The sequence below is a fragment of the Nyctereutes procyonoides genome, unplaced genomic scaffold, assembly GCF_905146905.1.
Source record: "Nyctereutes procyonoides isolate TBG_1078 unplaced genomic scaffold, NYPRO_anot_genome, whole genome shotgun sequence".
Taxonomy (NCBI): Eukaryota; Metazoa; Chordata; class Mammalia; order Carnivora; family Canidae; genus Nyctereutes; species Nyctereutes procyonoides.
The window spans coordinates 7179583-7204007 of NW_026575148.1; the positions used below are offsets into that span (position 1 = coordinate 7179583).

The window sequence follows — 24425 nt, forward strand, 5'->3', positions numbered from 1 at the left end:
ACAAGAAAGTCTGTAAGAAATGTAAGCCTTTATTTGTCCTATTAAAATATGTGCCTATCAGAATTTACCCCAGAAGAACAGTTGGCAGTACCTTCTCTCTTTGGTCTTCTCTGTTCTCCACTCTCCTTAACCCCCTAATTTATTTTCTTTTTTCCCCCCCTAATTTATTTTCATCCACCTGCCCACCTTCTGATGTCTCTTCTAGCTCCTGATTGGTTTCATCCAGGTTCCCCCCCCCTTTTTATCAGTTCTCACCCTCCTAAGCAGCTTATGAAATTAACAAATCTACAAGAAAAATAGTTCTCATGTTAATATTGCCCACATTTAGAGGATAACTAGACTCTGTGTTATGCTAACAAAGTTCTTTTTGTCTTTGCTTTTTTAATGACTGTCTCCTTGGGAGAGGGATGCTGAAAAAAAAAAAGAGTAATGAGATTTTTAAAAATCCCACCATGCCACACTGATTTTGTATCTATCACCAAATCTGATCATATTTTAGGTTTTGCTTAATTTTAATTTTTACCTATATCTTTATGTGTCCTACGTTATTTCAGGTAATAAAGTTAGACAAAATAAATAATGTTAATGGTGAATATCTTTAGCTATAATGTTATTCTTTACAGCTCATAATACAGACCTCCATACTTACAAAAATTATATAACAGCCCTGGAAATTTACTTATATTTAAAAGGCTTTAATGTAGAAAAAAAGAGAATCTTTGATTTGCACAAAGCTTGGAAGAAAATGAACGTTTTACACACTGTAAGTGAAGGCAGTATAAGCTTAATTAGAAAATAAAGAGCTTTGGGATTCAGTCAGAATTCCACTTTGAATTCCAGCTCTATCACCTCCCTACCTACTGGCCTGTGTAATTGGGCAAATTATATTTTCTAAGTCTACATTTTACCTTTCAAAAGGTGACAGGACTTATTTAATGGACCAGATATGTTCAATAAATGGCAGCCCATTGTTAAACACACAACGGCTACTTTGTTTTGGGAAAGTTTCAAAATTTGGGTGAAAAGTCAGTATTGAGTTAGCCCTGTTCACATGGGTTTCAGCCTATTTTGATTTTGCACACAACTGGCTGGAACCTCGATAACCAACCTAACTAGATCCTTCTCTCAAACCTCTTTCAAACTCAAATGATATGAACCTATACTCTCGACTTCAAGTATTACCTGTCGAGTCTCGAGAACAACTTCTTTGAGAATCATCCTTGGCCCAGTTAAGGATGTGGACGGCCAAACTCACAAGTGGATTAGTTCTGTTGGTCCCAGGGGCTATGTTCCTCCAGGCCATAGCATGCGTTGAGATTATGTACATCTCAGTTAATGGTAAATGCTTAATAATGTCAACATAATTTTATTTTTTAAAAAGATTGATTTGAGAGAGAGAGAGAGAGAGAGAGAGAGAGATCCCCAGAAGGGGGAGGGGGAGAGGGACAGAGAGAATTCACAAGCTGACTCCCCACTGAGCTTGATGCCAGACAAGATCCCAGGACCCTGAGATCAAGACTGGAGGGGAAACAAAGAGCTTCCACTGAGTGTCTGCCTTTGGCTCAGGTCATGATCCCAGGGTCCTGGGATGGACTCCTGCATCAGGCTCTATGGAGGGAGTCTGCTTCTCTCTCTGCCTATGTCTCTGCCTCTCTCTGAGTGTCTCTCAGGAATAAACAAATACAATTTTTAAAAATACCATGGTCTGAAAGAAGGGTACTGACACTTACTGAAGGCCAAATACATACTAGTAACTGTTGTTAAAAGATAAACTGAGAGACATTAAAATTTTTAAGAGATGGGATGCCTGGGTGGCTCAGTGGTTAAGCATCTGCCTTCGGTTCAGGGCGTAATCCTGGAGTCCCGGGATTGAGTCCCACATCGGGTTCCCTGCATGGAGCCTGCTTCTCCCTCTGCCTGTGTCTCTGCCTCTCTGTCTGTGTGTCTCTCATGAATAAATAAATAAATAAACATTAAAAAAATTTTTTAAGTGAGTTTATTTGAACAAAAATTCATTCAAAGGCTCTTGGGTGGCTCTGTCCCTTAAGCGTCTGCCTTCAGCTCAGGTCATGGTCCCAGGATCCTGGGATTGAGCCCTACATCAGGCTCCCTGTTCAGCAGGGAGTCTGCTTCTCTCTCTCCCTCTGCCCCTCCCTGCTGCTTGTGCTCTCTCTTGCACTCTCTTTCTCTCAAATAAATAAATAAAACCTTTATTTTAAAAAAAGTGTTTTTTGTTTGTTTGTTTTTTTCACATCAGGAATCACCAATTAGAAGCACTCCACAGCACTCCCCTTGCTAGAGGCAAGGCTTTTATAGAAAAGACATGGAAGCAAAGCAACGAAATTATTTGGGTAGAGCTCAAGGGCTTGCATTCTTTTTTTTTTTTTTTTTACATTTGTTTTTATTTAAGTTCCATTTGCCAACATATAGTATAACACCCAGTGCTCATCCCATCAAGTGCCCTCCAAGGGCTTGCATTCTTTATGAAAGCCTAGTTGGCTGTTTGTGATTGGTCATCCTTTGGTTTAGACTAAAGAATCTTGAGGCATTTTATAGGCTTGGGTTTGAGTTTGCTTGCAGGCTGCTAATGCATGAGAGCAACCTTGGTCTAATGGCCTCCATGCTTAATTGAACACTGTGCTATGAGCTAGGTTATACCACTTATCTCTTAATTCTCATAATAACTCTCAGAGGTAGGAATGTTTTGAAAGCAATCTGAAAATATCAAACAATACCAAAACATTAATATTACCAATAGCAACTATCATCCTGGGAATATATCCCAATTAAAAAAATCCTGGATAAGACTTTGTATAAAGATAGTTAATGCAAGGCTATTCAGGATGGCATAAATTGGAAGTAATTCAAATATAGGCTCCCCCTGCTATCAGAAAGAGCTTTTCTAATCCTATGAAACATTTTGTAGGGCAAAATGGAGTAAGCGAAGAAGCAATTATTAATTTATACAGAAAGCTTTTTGACTATTTCCAGACCAAAAAAGCAACCTCTCTTAGGCTTTTCTGATACCCCAGGACACATCTGGCTAAGGGATATACAAAATAAATTGAGGTAAAGTAGAGGTGCTCACAGACATGGTTCAAAGCTATCACAGCTTGATACTGAGTGGACTTCCGGTTAAGGAGTTTGGCGGGGCCACTCTTGCTGCTCCCATACTCACTAGCCTCTCTAATGGCTTGCTGCAACACACACACTGAATGTTATTTTCATTTTTTTTTCATAAAAGTGAAAATCCTCTTTGGATTTCTTTTAGATGGTGAAAACAGGTACCATTGCCAGGTCCTCCCCTCCCCTCCCCTCCCCTCAATTTTATTTATTGGGCAGCCCTGGTGGCTCAGCAGTTTAGTGCTACCTTCAGCCCAGGGTATGATCCTGGAGACTGGGGATTGAGTCCCATGTCGGGCTCCCTGCATGGAGCCTGCTTCCCGCTCTGCCTCTCTCTCTGTGTGTGTCTCTCATGAATAAATAAATAAATAAATCTTTAAAAAAAGAATTAATTAATTAATTAATTAATTAATTAATTTATTTGAGACACACACACACACACACACAGAGAGAGAGAGGCAGAGACACAGGCAGAGGGAGAAGCAGGCTCCCTGCAGGGAGCCCGACGTGGGACTCAATCCTGGAACCCCAGGAACACACCCTGAGCCAAAGGCAGAGGCTCAACCACTGAGCCACCCAGGCGTCCCTGCCAGGTCTTTCATAAAAGCACAGTGGTGTAATGCAAACTTTTGAAAAGTAGAGGATACCTGTATATAATATTCATCAAATGATTGTTACCCTGAGACTATTGGAGAGCTTCTGCTCACTATATTGGACTCTTTAAAAATCTAACTATACACATAAACACAAAGTGTGGAAAACAATATAGTTTATAACAACCCAAAGTTGTACATACACAAACAAGGCTTAGGAAGGAAAATACTAATAAAAATCAATGTTAGTGGGCTCTTTGTTCCTAAAAAGTTGTGTGGCAACTTGGCAAACAAGGCACACAAATTTTTAAAAATACTACATAAAATCTGTTTCCATATGATTATTCACTTGTCTAATTGATTAAATGCCAAGTTTATGTCATGAAGTATGATTGAAAGTATGATAGTACATCACTTTGCTTAGAGACTAGTGAAAAGTTTTAGATAAACCAATTTAGGGTATAGAAGAGGTCTCTGAATTTACTCTTAAAGCTCAGATAGGTCCTGATGTTGGACAATTCATGGGGCAGACTGATAAAAGCATATATATATATATGTGTATATGTACATAAACATATATACATATACATATATATGTAGGACTGCGGGCTCCTTCTGAGACCAAACCCAGGTTTAAGTACATTGGCCAGCTCTAACAAAGCCAATCAAGTAAGAATACCTAATTATCTTGGGAGAGGGATGATTTTGAGCACAGGTTGGTGTATGCCACTCGTATCTATCCTTGATGTCCTATTCAGAGTAGATGGAATGAGAAGAGAGACCTCAACCAGTCTTACTGAGCTTTCTTTAGGAAATGGGCAAAATCGCCATATAGTTAGGGTACTCCTCCCACAGAAAGTAAAAGAAAAAAGGAAAAGGAGGCATTTTCAGGACTTTGCTGAAGATCTTTGGCTCTTTGTCAGCGTCACTGCATTAGTAGTGGTACTCATTGTGAGGATGCAGTGTCCAGAAAAGAGCCAAAATTGAAGCAGTGCCTGAGGGAGACATAGTGGAATCACTTGTGACCTAGAAGTAGTCACAAGTGTCAGGCAGATGCTACCTGCAAGGCAGCTGAGCAGATTTCTTCCTAATAATTAGACACTGTTTGGGAATTCCCAAAAATACTCAGAGGGAAGGGAGCAGATTCAAGCCTTTGTAGAGATTTGAAGTTCTGCAGTGGGGGCAAAGCCAGTGAAGTATAGGTTACTACTATTCTTGCAATTCCACCTGTAATCATAAATTGACCAAGCTTGTGAAATTCTGGATCACAAGAGAAAATGTATAGGCCTTCTCGTTATAATAAGAATTTGATGCAGTTTCTGTGTAAACAGGATGTTTGTAACTTTAATTATTTGAAATACACTAGGGGAACTTACTCTTTAAAGGTAACCCTAGAGGGACATCTGGGTGGCTCAGCGACTGAGCATCTACCTTTGGTTCAGGGCGTGATCCTGGAGTCCCGAGATCAAGTCCCACATCGGGCTCCCTGCATGGAGTCTGCTTTTCCCTCTGCCTGTGTCTCTGCCTTTCTCTCTGTCTCTCATGAATAAATAAATAAAATCTTTAAAAAAATAAAAATAAAAATAAATGAAAGTAATCCTAGATAAAATTCTTCTCTAGGGTAAATAATCATCGTTTTAATACCAAAGGTAAATACATGCTATTTATCTTTTAAATACAGATTTTTCAAAAATGTTTCAAAACAGGTATATTTATAACATTTGTTCTTAAAAATTCTTTAATAATTATATTCTAAAATTCCAGTTGGGTACCGCTAATATTGAGTCGCCTTGGCAAGCCCAATGAACTCTTCAAATAGTTATAGTAAAGTGGCAGGCTATATAGGAGACAGAATTTGCAACCTTAGCATTGCTACACAATTGTGTGAATTGCTGAGGTTGGTTAGATGGCAGGAAGCTGAGAAGGTCAGACTTACTTGTAGTCTGTTTCCCCCATCACAATATAAGCTCCATGAGTTCAGGGTCGTTGGTTAGTTCAAGGCTGGATAGAACTTCTTTGTACTTTTATAATTTTACAATATTACAATGAATATTTCCTGAATGAATTATTTATGTCTCAGGTAGTATGAAAAATTTTATCATTAACAAATTCTTCATGGAGTCTGCTAACTGATATGTAAATACAGGACACATAAGACACATTATATACATACAAACACACACACAATGTTTATCATACATTATGGAAAGAAAACTCTTCTCCCCACATACAAAGCACTGCATTTTTAGTTATTTTACTTGTCATATTAAATACTAGCCCATGTGACAATTAATTGAAATAATTAATTCAATATGAGTTTAATCACTAAGAAATACAAAACCAACAGGACTAGAACATTTGTCTTTGACTTCCCTTTCTGCCTTTTTTTTTTTTTAGTAAATAATGCTGGGTTTATTAACTGCAGACAGTCTATTATACTGTATATCTAAGAATAGAAAATGAAAGTATAGCACAATAATGGGTGTCATACTGATAAGTATGTGAGTAAAGTGGAAATACGTAATGCTGTAAAGATCAAAAGAATATACGTGTAAAACTCAAAATATTTATTTTTAAAAACTAATCCCTAAAACTGAAAAAAAATTGAAAAAATAACTGGATATCAAAGTTTTGTACAATACCTAGAAATGATTTATTTCCAGTGACTTTATTTATTTTTTAAAAAAATATTTTATTTATTTATTCATGAGAGACACACAGAGAGAGACAGAGACACAGAAAGAGAAGCAGGCTCCATGCAGGGAGTCTGATGTGGGACTCAATCCTGGGACTCCAGGATTACACCCTGGGCTGAAGGGAGGCGCTAAACCGCTGAGCTACCCAGGCGTCCCTCCAGTGACTTTAGAACACAGTTCAGAACACTGCAACAACAAAAAGAACTAAAAGGATTTTTTCAACTTCATTCAGTCACATTATTGGCAGTATTATTATTGGTTTTGTTATTTGAAATTATTTTCCTTATAATGTAGGACAAACACATTTTTGAATCAATAACATTAAGAATCAAGAATTTCGAGAGACAGCGCCGGGGCAAGTGAGAGCCAGACGGGCACTGGGCGACTCTGTGCCTCGCTGAGGAAAATAATTAAACATGGGCAAAGGAGATCCTAAGAAGCCGAGAGGCAAAATGTCATCATATGCATTCTTTGTGCAAACTTGCCGAGAGGAGCACAAGAAGAAGCACCCAGATGCTTCAGTCAACTTCTCAGAGTTTTCTAAGAAGTGCTCAGAAAGGTGGAAGACCATGTCTGCTAAAGAGAAAGGAAAATTTGAAGACATGGCTAAGGCGGACAAGGCCCGTTATGAAAGAGAAATGAAAACTTATATCCCCCCTAAAGGGGAAACAAAAAAGAAGTTCAAGGATCCCAATGCACCCAAGAGGCCTCCCTCGGCCTTCTTCTTGTTTTGTTCTGAGTATCGCCCAAAAATCAAAGGAGAGCATCCCGGCCTATCCATTGGTGATGTTGCAAAGAAACTGGGAGAGATGTGGAATAACACTGCTGCAGATGACAAGCAGCCTTATGAAAAGAAGGCTGCTAAGCTGAAGGAAAAATATGAAAAGGATATTGCTGCGTACCGAGCTAAAGGAAAGCCTGATGCGGCAAAAAAGGGAGTTGTCAAGGCTGAAAAGAGCAAGAAAAAGAAGGAAGAGGAGGAAGACGAGGAGGATGAAGAGGATGAGGAGGAGGAAGAAGATGAAGAAGATGAAGAAGAAGACGATGATGATAAGTTGGTTCTAGCGCAGTTTTTTTTTCTTGTCTATAAAGCATTTAACCCCCCTGTACACAACTCACTCCTTTTAAAGAAAAAAATTGAAATGTAAGGCTGTGTAAGATTTGTTTTTAAACTGTACAGTGTCTTTTTTTGTATAGTTAACACACTACCGAATGTGTCTTTAGATAGCCCTGTCCTGGTGGTATTTTCAATAGCCACTAACCTTGCCTGGTACAGTATGGGGGTTGCAAATTGGCATGGAAATTTAAAGCAGGTTCTTGTTGGTGCACAGCACAAATTAGTTATATATGGGGATGGTAGTTTTTTCATCTTCAGTTGTCTCTGATGCAGCTTCTATGAAATAATTGTTGTTCTGTTAACTGAATACCACTCTGTAATTGCAAAAAAAAAAAGTTGCAGCTGTTTTGTTGACATTCTGAATGCTTCTAAGTAAATACAATTTTTTTTATTAAAAAAAAAAGAATTAAGAATTTCAATATAAGAAAAATGATCTAATTAGGAAATCAAAGAACAAAGTAAAACTGTAATATTAAATAAAATTGAAAATTATTTTTAAAAATGCATTTTTGTCTAGGTGTATAGACTGGAATGGCTAGAAACATTGCCAACCCAGTACAAAAGAACATTCCTAGTACCTAGAATCTGGGCTTTAATATCATTCTTCACTTCAGTGAATTGGCCTCCTTGAAGAAACAGCTGTTATCAGGTCTGGGGCAGGAGAAATACAAGATGAACTAGGGAGATCTAAAACCAGAAACGAAGGGGGTTTTTGAAGATTAATGGGATCCTATTAAAAGAACACAGAAGCCAGCTTAAAGAGACTCCTACTGGCCTCATGGAAGGATCAGTCATCATCATACTATTATTTATAGGATGAACAGACATTATGTGTCTCCTAGTTTCATATAAAGTATGATATACTGTAGCCAAAAATGTTCAACTTAATCTAACTTTGAATCTATCTTCTAGTTTCTCAGAAATACAAGTAATCCACAACCTAAATCAGTGGTTCTTGAACTGTAGTGAAAATCCAATACCTTTATAAATTAAAAGTACATTATCTTAAAAAATAAAATTTATATTCAAAAAAGGCATTTTTAATTTTTAAATATTCATATAGTCAAATATAACTATCTTTCTTTATAAAACTTTCGGTTTTCCTGTTAATGAAATTTTTCCAGGCCCTAAGTTAGACATATAGTCTCCTAAATTTTCTTCAGTTTTCTTTCTCTAAAAGTTAATTTATAATTAAAAAATTTTAAATCCATCTATGCTTCATTTTTAATAGGCTATTTCCTTCCATCTGAATAAACCAGTTGTTTTAGTACTACTGAGTAAATAAACTACTGTTCTCACATATATAAAATACCACTATTACCACACACACATATATTGGGAACTACTTCTGAACTTTTATTCTGATCCCCTGATCTATTTCTATGTTAGTATAATACTAATTTGACTACAGTGACTTTATAGTAGTCTTATTTTCTGTTAAGGAAATTCTCTGCTACTCTTCTTTTTCATTCTATTATTCGTAGTGGTGCTCTTTGTCCCTACTCCCAGCTCTGTTTTTCCACTAATCTCTTAGATTTCTATGTATTCACGAATGGAAAAACTAATGACTAATGTTAAGATAGGGAAAACCATTTCATCTTTATTTTTCCATGTCTATACCAATTATTTTATTATCTTCTTTAATTGCATTCACTAGGATTTTCAAAAACGACATTGAGTAATAATGATTACGGAAGGAACACCTATCTGTTCTTGTTTTCAATGAAAACATCTTCAATATTTTACTGCCTACTGAAAAATCAAGAGCAAATGTTATTCTAAACAATTTTTATCATATTTCTATGCCCATTCTGGTTTTGTTCTTTCTTTTTGGGAATGATTGTTGAATTTTATCAACTTCTATTTCATAATCTATGGTTATGATCCCTTTTTTCCTCCCTCAATGTGTTGATAAAAGAAATTCTGTTTTAGCTTGATACTGGAATCATCTTTACATTCCTGGAAAAGAATGTGCACTTTTTCAATAGCATATTATTAGTTTGATATTCTGCTAGATTCATTTGCTAGTATTTCATTTACAATTTTTACAACTATATACCTCAGTGAGATTTGTCCATGGCTTTCTTTTCTGTACTTAACAGGTTAATACTAAATTTATGACTATGGATTGAAAGTATCTGGAACAATAACAGCAGTTTTATTTGGTATTCCTTTTTCTTTCTTTTTCCTTTTTTAAAACAGAGGTATAATTTACATACAGTAACACCCCCCCCCTCCCCCCACCTTTTTAAGCTAGCTAGAACTCAGTTGTGGAACTATATGGTCTTGATTATTTTTTAAAAATTTGTTTTACCACCTGTTAAATTTCATATATGTTAATTTGTACATTAAAATTGCCTTTCTCTTGGGCAGTTTTACTCATTTTTTTTCATTAGGAAATCCTCTTATACAAGATTTTCAAATATGCTGTCACAGAGCTGCATGTAATTATTTTAATCTTCTGTATCTATATTTTTCTAATCGTGTATATTTTTCTTTCTCTTTTTTAATTCACACTATGAGAATTTAAGTACAAAATTTCTGTGTTTAGTCTTTCTTCTTCAATAATGAAAGTACTCTGAATAAATCTTTTACTTTGCCCCAAATTTTTGAAAGAAGAGTTTTCAACTTTCTTTGATCTCCTCTTTGCTCCAAGAATAATCTTAATTATGTTTTATAATTTCCAGTTAATTAAGATTTTTTTTAAAGTAGGCTCCATGCCCAGTGTGGAGTTCAAAATAGGGCTTGAACTCATGACCCTGAGATCAAGACTTGAGGTGAGATAAAAAATCAGACACTTAACCAACTGAGTCACCCAGGCACCCCCTAGTAATTAAGATTTGACACTCTATTATTACTTGTTTCTACTTGATTGGCTTTTAGATCAGAGAATATGGTCTATAAAATCTCTACTTTCCTGACTTTAAAGTTTCTTTTGTGACCAACTACATAACCAATTTTTAATAAGTGTCCTAAACCATACAAAGGAAACATATATTCTGTAATCAAAAAATGTAAAAATACATTTATATTACAAAAAATCTGAGTTTATTGATTATACTATTCAGTTCTTATACAGCCTATTAGTTTTTGCCTATTGGCTCTGTTACTAAAAAACAAATATTAAAATCTTCCACAAATAGTATTCTTGTCAAGTTTGCCTTGCATTTCTCATTCTTTTCATATTGTATCAAGTGCCAGCAAGGATGTGGAGCTCAGAAATTCTTATATAGTGGTAATAAGAATGTAAATTGGCATGCCTACTTTGAAAAACAGTATTATTATTTACAACTGAAGATATGCATAGCTGTGAACATCAATTCCAATTCTCGCATCAATATTCCCACTAGCACCAGGAACAACATGTACTAGAATGTTCACTACTGCACTAATTGTAGTATGAAGAAAGTGTAAGCAAGTCAAACATCTATTAATCACAAAGTTAATAAGCTAATTATAATATATCCATAATAGTTTCTATACAGCAGTAAAAAGGAATAAATTATAGCTACATGCAACATCATGAATAAATCTTAGGAATGTAAGAATTTTGAATAACGAAAAGACATGAATAAACAGCAAGATTTAATTCATGTAAAGTTCAAAAATATTCAAAACTAAGCAATATATTAGGGGCACGTATATGCGTATATGTTGGTAAAACTATAAAGAAAAAGACATGGAACAAAAACATAAAATTCAAGATAGGGTGGGATGCAGACATAGCATTGGACCAAAGGCACATGCCAATTTCAAAGGTAGCAGTAATGTACTTTTTCTAAAACATAATCACGTGTACAATATCAATTTACTATATTATTTATATCTTACAATTCATAAATATATGTGATTTCTCAATACTCAATAAAAACAATAAAATAACCTGATGAGCAAATTGCTGTTACAACTTTTGTGAAAAATTATCATTAATGTCTATTGCAGCAATAATAGTAAGGAGGGGGGTTCTTTCACTCATTCACTATTTATTGAGCACCTACTATGTGCTATCACTGTTCAGCACTGGGTGAACAAAACAGACAAAAAGTCTTACTTTGTTGGAGCTTGCCAGAATCAAACTACCTACTGCTATTTTCTATGAAGCAAGAAAAGCCATCTCTTTCGCTAGTAACTTGCTCAGATTTTAAGGTGAATGTTTCACAGTGACATTCTCTATAACAAAAATCTTACGTATATCATTCCTCTGATTAAAAAGTAGATCTTATCTTAGCCTTCGAAAATTCTGTTATAAATGTTTTTAACTAAAATCATTCTTTTCTTACATATCGCTCATCAAGTCTGTAGTCATCACGTCCAGTAAGGGTTTTTGAGCAGCTGCATATCTTCTAATAGATTCTTTCATCTTGGAAACAGCCAATCTTAATTGCAGCATGTCAAGAAAAGCCAATAAATACATATTAAATACATTTAAGTATTCACAATCCATATTTTTTATGGCTTTTGGTTAGAAGCCTTAGATTTATCTACTTCTGCAGTAACCCTTGCAGGGATCAATACGGATTGTGTATTTTGGTCTCTCTCTTTTTTTTTTAGATTTTTATTTATTTATTCATGAGAGACACAGAGAGAGAGAGAGGCAGAGACACAGGCAGAGGGAGAAGTAGGCTCCAAGCAGGGAGCCTGATGTGGGACTCCAGGATCACACCCTGGGCTGAAGGTGGTGCTAAACCGCTCAGCCACCTGGGCTGCGCTATTTTGGTCTCTTCACTTAGGGTCATAGAATATACGGATACTTACCGACAATCTCTCTAGTGAAACCAATAATGTTCAAGCATAACGAAAAGATAATTTGTTATTCCATGTAATTCTACGTAATTACAAAAAAGAAATTTGTGTTCATTCAACAGTGCCAAAAATGAATACAGTAAATGATGCATCTCATGCCTAATTTGACCTAACACTTTAACAGCAAGTTGATGACACCTCTTTTAAGTGGAGTCCAGACAAGACTTAATTCACCACGTGTGAACTTATCTAAACTCATCACGAGACTACATTTATTTTCAGCCAGTACCAACCAATCCTCTTAGGTATTTTTTTTTAAGATTTTATTTATTTATTCATGAGAGACAGAGAGAGAGAGAGAGAGGCAGAGACACAGACAGAGGGAGAAGCAGGCTCCATGCAGGGAGCCTGATGTGGGACTCGATCCCGGGTCCCCAGAAGCACACTCTGGGCCAAAGGCAGCGCTAAACCGCTGAGCCACCTGGGCTGCCCATCCTCTTAGGTATTTCTAAGCTATTTTATACACAAATAATTCTTACATGTTAAAAGACTAATAAATTGCCTCTAGTACTAAATTATGAAGATATTTATAACATTTATATAGATAATGTCCCTTATTTAAAATAAAGTCTTCCTGACCAATGATTTAAATTGCACCTGCCTAGTTTGTAGTTTTTACTCATTTTTTATATGAACAAGTCTCAATAAAACTCAAAACTAAATATGTCTAATATGTGTTATATAGGCAGAGGATGGAAAGTGAACTCTTTTTCTTTTAAAGGGTTGTATTAAAGCCAGATTACTTTTTGGATTCTATATAAAGAAACATAATGGCTACATAAACCATATAGAAATATTACTATATCTGTCTACAAATGACAAACTTGGTCCTGAAAAGTTTAGAGACTGTCCCTAAACCAACAACTGGGAGAACGAAGGCTCTTACCTAGATTCACTTTTCCAAATTTTGCATTCTTTTCACCACACCTATTACCTCTTTTAGTTGGAGTGAGTGGCTTTCAGTATTAGGGAACAAAAAAGTACCATCAGGAGGAGAAATACTCTAAGATAGTCTAAGAAGTTTAGAAAAGACACAGATTATCAGAATTCTATTATGGATAGCTTTCACTTTTCAATCAAACTCTGAGTGTCCACCGCATGCCAGGTACATGGGAAACAAAAATGAACAATAAAGGTCCCTGTTCTAAATAAAGCAGCACACAGTATAACAGAGACATAATCAGGGACAATTACAATAAAATATTATAAATGCAAGAACATGGACAGACATGGGATGTTGTTACCTATGCAAGAAAGAAGAAGGGCACCAGCTTTGGGTGGCCAAAGAGTCATAAAAGATTTCATCCGGGGCAGCCTGGGTGGCTCAGCGGTTTAGCGCCGCCTTCGGCGGGGGCATAACCTGGAGACCCGGGATGGAGTCCCGCTTCAGGCTCCCTGCATGGAGCCTGCTTCCCCTCTCCCTCTGCCTGTGTCTCTCCCTCTCTCTGTGTCTCAGGACGCCTGGGTGGCTCAGTGGTTGAGCATCTGCCTTTGACTCAGGGCGTGATCCTGGAGTCCCGGATCGAGTCCTGCATCGGGCTTCCTGTGTGGAGCCTGCTTCTCCCTCTGCCTGTGTCTTGTGTCTCTATGAATAAATTACAAAAAAAAAAAAAAATCTTAAAAAAAAAAAAAAGGATTTCATCTAATCAACAGACATCAGGCTGAAGATGATAAATAAAACAGACCAGATCACAGGTCTCCTTCACCTTGCCTTAAAAAGACACTATCAACAAACAAGCAAATAAATGAGGTCATCACATGGACTAATAAGTGCTTTGCTGGGAATGAAACAAATATTCAGAGAAGATTGGGTGACTGTACACTGAAGAGTTCAAGGAAGAACTCCATGAGAAAATGAGGACGGGAGACATCACAGGTGTACAGCACTGCCAATAGTTACTGCTTAGTCTTTGGGGGGCAAAATTAGTACATTCTTTAAAACTAAGCACCTTTAGGGGGCCCTGGGTGGCTCAGTCCGTCAAGCGGACGCCTTTGGCTCAGGTCACGATCTCGGGGTCCTGGGATCGAGCTCCCCGTGGGGCTCCCTGTTCATCAGGGAGTCTGCTTCTCCCTCCCCCTTCGCCCCCTGCTCGTTTTGTCTCTCTCAAATAAAGAAATAAAATCTAAACACACACACACACACACACACACAAACCCTGAGCACCTTTCTATTCTACATAACGTTTACTTTCAAGGTAATGGTGTAATTTCTCCAAAACTCAAAATTTCCTGATTCAAGTTTCATCCTTCCCCGGTTTAAAAAAATAAAGACAAAAATAAATAAATAAATAAAGACGAGGGCAGCCCGGGTTAGCGCGGCCTTCAGCCCAGGTCATGACCCCGGGGTCGAGTCCCACATCCGGCTCCCTGCGTAGAGCCTGCTTCTCCCTCTGCCTGTGTCTCTGCCTCTCTCTCTATGAGTCTCTCATGAATAAATAAATAAAATCATAAATAAATAAAATCATAAATAGATAAATAGATAAATAAGAAAGCCCCCTTTTCCTTACAATGAGCAAGAGCTGCTCTCAGCAAAGGGTGGCCTGGGGCAGTGGCTGTGAGACTCTGAGGGCCGAGGGCTGTCGTCACCCGGAAGCGCACCGTCCGGGGCAAGGAAGGTGCAGGTGTGGATGCGGGCGCGGGTGCGGGGTCCCCCCCCGCGCAGCCTCCCCGCCCCGGAAATGAAAGTCCCGCAGCCCACGGGCCCACCGCTATCACTTCCTTCTGACTCTCGTACCCATGAGCCTCTGCGCTGGTTCTCGCAGACGCCGCGGCACGTGGCATGAGGTGTGACGTCGGCACGTCACGCGCGAGGCTGAGTTCCGCCAGTGGCCGCCCGGGGGCTGAGGTGAGGCTGCGGGGGCCCCGGGGAGCCCCTGGGCCGCGCGGCCGGTACTGTGGTGGTGAGGACGCCTCCGAGGCCCCGGGTGGGGGGCGGGCCCCGAGGGGCAGACCTGGCATCTCCTCCAGCTCACTCTGCAGCCTCGGCCGCGCTGAGCACGCTGGGCCCCGAGACGCCACTGTCAGCCGGTGAACTGCACTCCTGCCTCGGATTGGAGATGCTCTGGCCCCGGCGGTTTGGGATTTTTGCCGATGGAGAAGAGCAAATGGTGCAGAAAGTGGCCGACTTATTGGTGATGAAAAGGAAGTAAGTCAATCGGAGAAGGACAAACAGTGTATGTTCTCATTCATTTGGGGAATATGAATAATAGCGAAAGGGAATATATGGGAAGGGAGAAGAAATGTGTGAGAAATATCAGAAAGGGAGACAGAACATAAAGACTCCTAACTCTGGGAAATGAACTAGGGGTGGTGGAAGGGGAGGAGGGCGGGGGGTGGGGGTGAATGGGTGACGGGCACGGAGGGGGACACTTGACGGGATGAGCACTGGGTGTTATTCTGTATGTTGGTAAATTGAACACCAATAAAAATTAATTTATAAAAAAAAAAAAAGAAAGAAAGAAAAGGAAGGCCCGTGAGACAAGGTCCCGTCATAAGGGATGATGGTTTTCGGAAGCCCCAGGAAAGTACCTGGGAGCAGAAAAAGGTGATCGTAAAAGGTAACGTTTTTTTAAAATTTGTGTCAAGCTCGTATCCCTTCCTGTTCCAAAATTTCTTCACCCTCAAGCTCTCTCTTCCAAAGGATCAGGTTTCTGTTAAAAATCAGAGCAGTAGGGGGCAGCCCGGGTGGCGCAGTGGTTTAGCGCCGCCTTCAGCCCAGGGCGTGACCCTGGAAACCCGGGATCGAGACCCTGCATGGAGCCTGCTTCTCTGTCTCTCTCTCTCTCTCTCTTTATTCTCTCATGAACAAATAAAATCTTAAAAAAAAAAAAAAAAATCACAGCAGTAGGGGCGTCTGGGTGGCTCCGAGGTTAAGAGCCTGCCTTCGCTCAGATCAGGATCCCAGCCCCTCGTGGAGCTCCCGGCTCCGGAGTCAGCTTCCCCATCTCCCTCTGCCCCCCTCCCCCTCCCCACCAGCACGCATGTGCTCTTCTTCTTTCAAATAAATAAATCGTAAAAAAAAAAAAAAAAAAAAAAAAAACCTCACGCCAGTAATAATTTTGAAAGATATCAAAAGTAATGTAGCATAATGTGATGTTAATAAGGTGCCCCAGGATTAGAGTTGGAGAGATCTTGGGATTTTAATGCCAGGCTTGATCTGGCTGCCTGTAGGAGCTACAGTCCCTTGGTTCAAATGTATCAATCAGTAAAGTAAAGGAATTGAAACCGAGAACTCCAGAATTTTATTTGACCTTAGCAATTGTCCAACGTTATTACAGATAGTCATTGTATGTTTTTTGTGACTGTGGTTTCTCCAGGATCAAACCAGATATTAGGGGCACTTAGTACCCCGGGGGTGTGGGGGTGGGGAATCAAAGATATACCTATAGCATATTGGCAAGAAAAAAAAAGAAAACAAAGAAAAATTCTTAGTTAAAGCAAAAATCTCTAAAATTTAGTTTATTAAGCCATTTGGTTTTAAGAATATAACAAATAGGGCAGCCTGGGTGGCTCAGCGGTTTAGCACTGCCTTCAGCCCAAGGCCTGACCCTGGAGACCTGGGATGGAGTCCCCCGTCTGGCTCCCTGCATGGAGCCCTGCTTCTCCCTCTGCCTGTGTCTCTGCCTTTCTCTCTCTCTGTGTCTCTCATGAATAAATAAATTTTTAAAAAATCTTTAAATAAATAAATAAAAATATAACAAATAAATATGATTCAAAATTGGCCCTTCTTGGTTTGCATAAAGAATGCAGTTTGTCCATAAAATTCTTCAATGCTGATTGTGGTGAACAGTAGGAAGACACATATTTAGATCTGCTGGTCCTCGGATTTTGCAACCTTCTTTTGCTATAGGCCAAAGTTTTCTTTTCCCTATGTTGTCTCCTCTTTCTCACTTCCTACTTAGATTTGCATGCTGGCCCTCTGGGGGATTTCCTTTAAAGTCTCCATTACCAAATCTTTTCCAGTCTTCATTCTTTTTGAGTTTTAGAGTATCTGATGCTATTAATAGCCCATACTTCTTAACATAACCTTCATTTTCTTACAAGATAATTTTGTATTTTATTTCTGGCTATTCTCTTTATCTTCTATTCCTTCCTTCTATCCTTCCCCCACATCCCCAAGTCTTGTACTTTATTCATTTTATTGTTAAATTCTGTCATGGCAATCACATCTGAATATTGGCTTAAATAATTATTATTGGCCAGAAACTTTATAAATTTCCAACTCTGATACTGTTCTTTGTCCACAATTTCCCAAATACCTGAACAAAATGATAATAATATAAAATCACCATTTATTGAGTGCTGCTAATCTAAGCACTTAATATACTGAATAGGTATCATTAAAAAATTTTAATGAAGTATTCTCAGGTACATGATAAATATACAGTACATATAGTACTTCTAAGTCTTGATACACACTGTATATGCACTTGTGTCAGAGGCTACTAAATTCACTATGCATTTGTGTATCTTTTAATGCTATTATGAATACTATCATTTTGGGGAAAAGAGTTCATAGTTATGAATGATAATAAAGTAAGACGTGAATTATCAACTCTTGAATAATGCTCTGCATCTCTACCATGTGGAAAGCCAATACTTGTATTATTAGAATAGCAGTTCTCAAAGTTTTTGGTCTCAAGACCTGTTTTTACTCTTACTAATTTTTGAAGATCTCAAATACTTTTGTTTGTGTGATTTGTATCTATTGATAATAACTTAGTAGAAATTAATACTTAGAAGCTTATAAGATCTTCATTAATTCATATGGTAGGCAGTCTTTAAGATTGCCCCTAGTAATTCCTATCTTGTGGTGTTCCTGCCCTTGTGTAATTCCCTTCCTTTGAGTGTGGGCTGGACTAATGGACTTTTTTTTTTTTTTAACAAAGAACACAGCTAATATGATGGGATGCCACTTTGAAGATTAGGTTACAGAAAGACTGTGGCTTCTGTCTTGATTGTCCTCTCTCTCTGTTTCTTTCTCTGAAGGAAGCCAGCTGCCATGTTGTGACTTTCTGTGGAGAGACCCAAATGGCAAGGAACTGATGTCCAATAGCATTGTAGAACTGGGTCCTGTTGACAGCCATGTATGTGTGCTGAGAAGCCAGTCCTACCCCAGTCAAGCCTTAAGATGCCTGCAACTCTGCACACACCTTGAATATACCTTTGTGAGAGATCCTGACACAGAGGAACCTGAAGAACCTACATCTGGATTCCCGACCCACAGACATGGTGAGATAATAAATAAATACTGTTAAGCCACTAAATTTTGGCATAACTGGTGACACAATATACAAGCTAATACAACTCATTTAAAAATAGTAACAATCTTTTCTATGAAAAATAACTATTTTTCAAACTAAAACGAGTAGTGCGATGAGTGATACTGTTTTCATTTTTGCACATCTCTCTAATGTTTAGTTTCATAGAAAACATCTGGTTTCTCATATCTGCTTCTGAATTTAATCTGTTGCAGTCCATCATTTTGGTTGAAATATATGAAGAAAATCCAGCTTTAGACATAGATACATAGTTTGTAAAAGTAAGGAATATTTTAATACTCTTTCCTGGTGTGCTCCCTTCGGCAGCACATATACTATGTAATACTTTCCTGGTGAGTGTGGATAATCTTCTTTGATCCTATACCAGCTTTCAGTAAGTGGTAGTTTCCCAAATGTCAGTTGCAATATAGAAATCATACTCTGTTACATTAAAATTTATTGGTCTTTTTTTTTTAAGATTTTATTTATTCATGAGAGACACAAAGGAACAGAGTAACGCAGAGGGAGAAGCAGGCTCCCTGAGGGATCCTGGTACAGGATTCAATCCCAGGACCCTGGGATCACATCCTGAGCCAAAGGCAGACGCTCAACCACTGAGCCACTCAGGCATCCCCTGTCTTGTACTTTGACTGGATCTTCTACTAATGCATGATTCTGTAGACATCATACACTGATCATTTGGATAATATTGGACCTTTGATTTTTATAAATCTTCCGTTGACATGTCTCATCATGCAACAACCTCCCTGTCCTCCCCGACTCCTCCACCCCTCAAAAAACTGTTAATATTACTACTACTGCTCTTATCAGAAAAAAGTCTTTAAGTTTGCGGAAGCTATAATATTACCTATTACTGTATAGAAAATTACCCAAATTTAGAAACTTAGAACAACAAGTTTATACTGTTTCACAGTTTCTGTGGGTCAGGAATCCAGAGTGGCTTGGCCGGGTGACTCAGGGTCAGGGTCTTTCAAGAGGTTGCAGTCAAGCTGTTGGCTGGGCTGCAGTCATTTTAAGGCACAATTGAGAGACAGTCTACTTCCAAACTCACTCGTGCATTTGGCAGGCTTCAGAAGATCTACTTCCAAGTTTACTCACATGGTTGCTTGTAAGCCTGGGTTCCTTGCCAAGTGAACCTTTCCATAGGCTGCTCAAGTGTTCTCAACATGTAGCAGTTGGCTTTCCTCTATCAGGGCTACCTCATATCCTGGTAGCTTGTCCCAGATGAGTGATGAGAGAGAGAATATAAATATAAAAGAGCTCACCTAAGACAGAAGCATAGTCATTTTATAACCTAATCACAATATGATAGCTCATCACTTCAGCCATATTCTGTTCGGTAGAAATGGTCCAGCCCACAATCAAGGGGTGGGAAACTAAGCCAGACTCCTTGAGGAGAACTATATCAAAGAATATGGGGACATAGCTACATAACCACCACAAGTTGGCAACTCATGGTGCCAGATGCAAGTTTTCCCAAATTTTTATTTTTATTTTAAATTTATCACTGGCAATAAACACTGTCACTTGTTTTTCTTGAAATGACAGCCTTATTTCTTTCACTTTTGAGAAAATATCTTGCCTAACACTCAACTCTGTATAACCAGTTTCTCTCAGTTGTTCTTTCAAGTGAAAATGATATTCCATGAAAAAAAAAAAACACTAATTCATGTCACAGATCAGGACAAGTATACTATTGCTTTTACTTTGAGACAACTATGTATGCAGTATGCAGCAGAAGTATGCAGCAGAAGGGCTTTATGCATACTTCCTATTAACTCATATACAACATTGAAATGATATATATATATAATCATATATATGTATGATATATATCTAATTAATCTAATAAGATTAATAATTTTTATTGCTTCATCCAGGATATCCCTAGGCAAAGCTGAATTTGGGTGCGGGATGGAGAACAGATATAGTGCTCAGGACTTTAGACTGGGAAAATCATTGTAGGAAGAGACAAATCAGGAAAAGCTTCATGGGGAAAGGTGTGTGTTGAGATTAGCTGGGAATTACATTTCAACTGGCAGAGAACAGGAAAGGTGGGAGAGGTAAATAAGCAAATCCAATGGGGCTGGAATGAAATGAGTGTTTACATTCAAGAGGAGAGCAAGGGAATCTGTTTGTGAACAAACTGTGGACTAGATCTGGGTACCTGTGGAGGGACCCAGACAGATATCTTCACAAAATAGAGCCCACCTGAATGGACAGTGTGAGGGGAGGAGGCTGCTAGAAACCCAGGGGCTTCTCAGGATTATAATCTAGCTAGAAATGGAATAGAAGGCTCCCAACAGGCTTCCTTATGAAGCAGTCACCTTTGACTATTTGTTGCTCCTGAGGGCACCAATGTTAGTCACAACCACACAGTTAAGTAAGAGCTCCCCCAATCACTACCCACCCTTGCCCCCCACCACAGCAAAACTCAACCAGGAAAGGGAAGTTTTAAGTGGAACAAGATTGGATGTGTGATTATTACACTGGACTAGACTCTAAGTACTAAAACTTCATTTATTACATGAGCACAAGCACAAAACTTAAAAGATCTACTGGAGATTTCAAGGTAGTGGAGGTGAAGCACCAAGAGTTGGAACAAAGTGGCAGTTCAAGTTTGAAGGACAGTGGGAGAAAAAGAGATCAATACTTTTCAGCTTGCACCTGAGCTCTAGTCCTTTAATAAAGTGGTTGCAGTAACTACTGAGCATTTATTTTTGCCAGGCCAAGATTCAGCTAGGGATGTTTGGATAAATGGACAAGTGTGTGTGTGTGTGTGTGTGTGTGTGTGTATGTGTGTGTGTGTGTAGAGAAAGATATAGATAGATAGATATAGATAGTTGGATATATAGAGAGGGATTTTTGATGAATGGACAAGATTGTGTGTGTGTGTGTAGAGAGAGAGAGAAATATAGATAGATATCTATATATATATAGATGGATATATAGAGAGGGATGTTTTGATGAATGGACAAGATGTGTGTGTTTGGAGAGAGAGAGAGAGAGAGAGAGAGAGAGAGAGAGAGAGAGAAAATGGTGTTTTCAGAGTGATTGAACCAGGCTAACCTGGGTTCATGTCCCAGCTCTGCTACTTAAAAAATGTAACAGACACATTGTTAATCTCCTGAACTCTGTTCCCTCATCTATGAAATGGAGGTAAAAAATGCCTACCTCACAGCATTGTTGTAAAGAGTAAATAGTGGGGCATTCAATAAATGGTAGCAATGATTATGATTACCATCATCTTAGTTGGTATAATGACCTGATGAAAATAGTAGTTGAGAAAAATTTACCAGGCATTAGCATGGAACATAGATGGAAGGTAAATCAAGACTAGGAGTGGGTACAAAACATAGAATCATTGAGTAATAAAATGAGGCTGTATTGTAGCTATAGGGATGAAATGGAGGTCAAATATAAGGAATATTTGAGAAGAAAATGAGCAGAAGAGGTAACTGCTGAGATATAATAGGGTAAATAAAGGAAAAGGAAGAGTCAAAGCCTGTTTAAATTGTTTGGATGAGAACATTGTAGAAAAGGGTTTGAAATACATTAGCAGAATGAGCAGCTTGGGTGGGTAAGAGCGGTGGGAAGAAAATACTGGTTTTGTTTTGCTACATTTCAAATTTAGGTGATGATGGAACTTCCATGGGCAAACATCCTATAGATACTTGGAAGATTATTTATTCATTTATCTAATATTTCTTGAGTGCCAACTTGGTGTCAGACACCATGTGAGGCTCTAGTGAGAAAAGTTAGTAGAATTGAGTTTAAATGGGACATCAGGGCTGGTAGGAAGATTTAGGGGTCTCTAACATAGAGCTGGCCTGTGAAATCATGAATATTAATCAGTTTCCAAATAGAGACTGTCAAAAAGACACAATTTCTAGGAATATTCCCACTTAAGGAGACATAATATTCCCAATTAAGAAATGGACAAACAGGTGAGAACTAAACCAGGAACATAATTATTTTTAAATTAAATGCCAGTTATGTATCGTTTCTAAATATTTAATTATAAAAAAGCATTTGTATAGTTGGTGTTCGTATTTTTAAAACTTTTTATTTTGGAGTAAAGATTCACAGGAAGTTGCAAAAATAGTAGAGAAGTCTCATTTACCCTTCTCCCAGTGTCCCCCAACGACTACCTTTTACATATCTATAGTGCAGTGTGAAAACAAGAAAAGTGACATTAGTATAATCCACTGACATTATTCAGATATCACCAGTTTTACATGTACTCATTTGTGTATATGTGTGTTTATAATTTTATGCCATGTTATCACATGTATGGATGCATATAATCTTTCATCTTTAAGGATGAAACTCTATTAAGAGTTAACTTTTCTTTTTCCTTCAATTAATTATGTGATATGAAGAGTTCATACCATAGGACTTTGTTAAAGTATTTTTTTTAGCTTATTGATAACTCTTTAATGTTCAAACAGCAAATACAGCAAAAATCGTATAGATTTTTTTAAATATCCAGTTAACAAGGTATTTATACATTTTTTATACTGCTGAATATATCGAGTCAGATTCTTCTGAGAACTTTAGCCATTCACTGTTCCCTAAGTTCTTTATCAGTAAAACATGAGTTATGATTTCTAAAACCCTCCAAATCTACAATTTTAGAATTCTAATTCCTAGTTCGCTTGGTCTCTTGATCTGAAGCATAAACTTGTGGTTTAATGTCTTAATTCTTTTTGAGTTAGGGTCAGTCTCTTAACTCATTAGGCCAGTGGCCAGGGCAGCACAGTTAATAACTCTCTAATTGTAAGAAATAATACCCTGTCAACTGCAAAGATTCTAACATACCTCCTCCAAGTGGCTGCTTCCTCTGAAAGGGCTCACATATTTAGGTAATGGGAAAATAAACTAATAATTGTTTTAACAAAAATAACTTGCATTTTTTGAATGAAAATATCTGTTACCCCATTATTTTTAATAACAATTTAGCTAAAACATCATGAACCACTTCTATTCGGACAACAAACAGCATATCAGCATTGAACTTTATTCTTACTTAATCAAATAAAAATTTGTGATACTCTGACCTGGGCTAGAGAGGGAGGAGGCTTCTGCTTTTAGGAAGAAAATAGTATTAGGCCAGTTGCCAAGAATACTTATAAACTGGATTTACCCCCTCCCCGCCAAAAAGATTTGTAATTAATTTTATGAAAATAGTTAAAGCTTTTATGTTTGGACAAAAGTGTTAGTGGAAGATCTGTGTAAGTAAGATCAGCAATGAAGTAAATATTTGCAGGCTGAGTAAATACCACTTTGTACAGGTGGCTGTGAGATGTAGACTTTGTACAGTAGTCCTATTAGAATGCGTGACAGTTTTACATATTGGTGGCAACACATAGCACTAGTAAAGCTAGATTTCTAATTCAGTAATATTCTAGTAAATATACCCCCAAAGCAGTGGACTAAAATACTTCATGGCATTAGTTTTACTGAACTAAAGTTAACAGAGTATATTTAAATCCTTAAAAGATTGTTCAGTAGCTCGCTCCATTTACAACTATACTCGTAGTTCCATTTCATGATACCAAGATTTTCTCAAGGGAAAATTTAAGAACACAAAGTACTTGTTTTTAGTCGACAGAGTTGTTAGCGAAAAAAGCCAAAAAAAAAGCCAAAACAAATCAACAACCCAAAACCAACTTCTCTGCAGGAAGTATTAAACCCAAGTGTTTAAAAATAATTCTGGCAAAACCAAAAATAGAATATATAAAACACATATAAAATTTTTTCTCATGTTATCTTCAAATTTTTGGCAGAGAACCTGAGCCTAATTTGGAGC

General features: G+C 37.9%; 1 protein-coding gene across 1 annotated transcript; it reads left to right on the forward strand.

Annotated features, from left to right (window-relative positions):
• The first annotated feature begins 6758 nt into the window (after nt 1-6758).
• LOC129501631 (high mobility group protein B1-like) lies at nt 6759-15481 on the forward strand. Its single transcript, XM_055312795.1, has 4 exons — nt 6759-7466; nt 13276-13280; nt 15095-15256; nt 15312-15481. Exons 1-4 carry the CDS (start codon nt 6829-6831, stop codon nt 15479-15481), a joined length of 975 nt encoding a protein of 324 aa, XP_055168770.1. The 5' UTR covers nt 6759-6828.
• Nucleotides 15482-24425: the final 8944 nt, after the last annotated feature.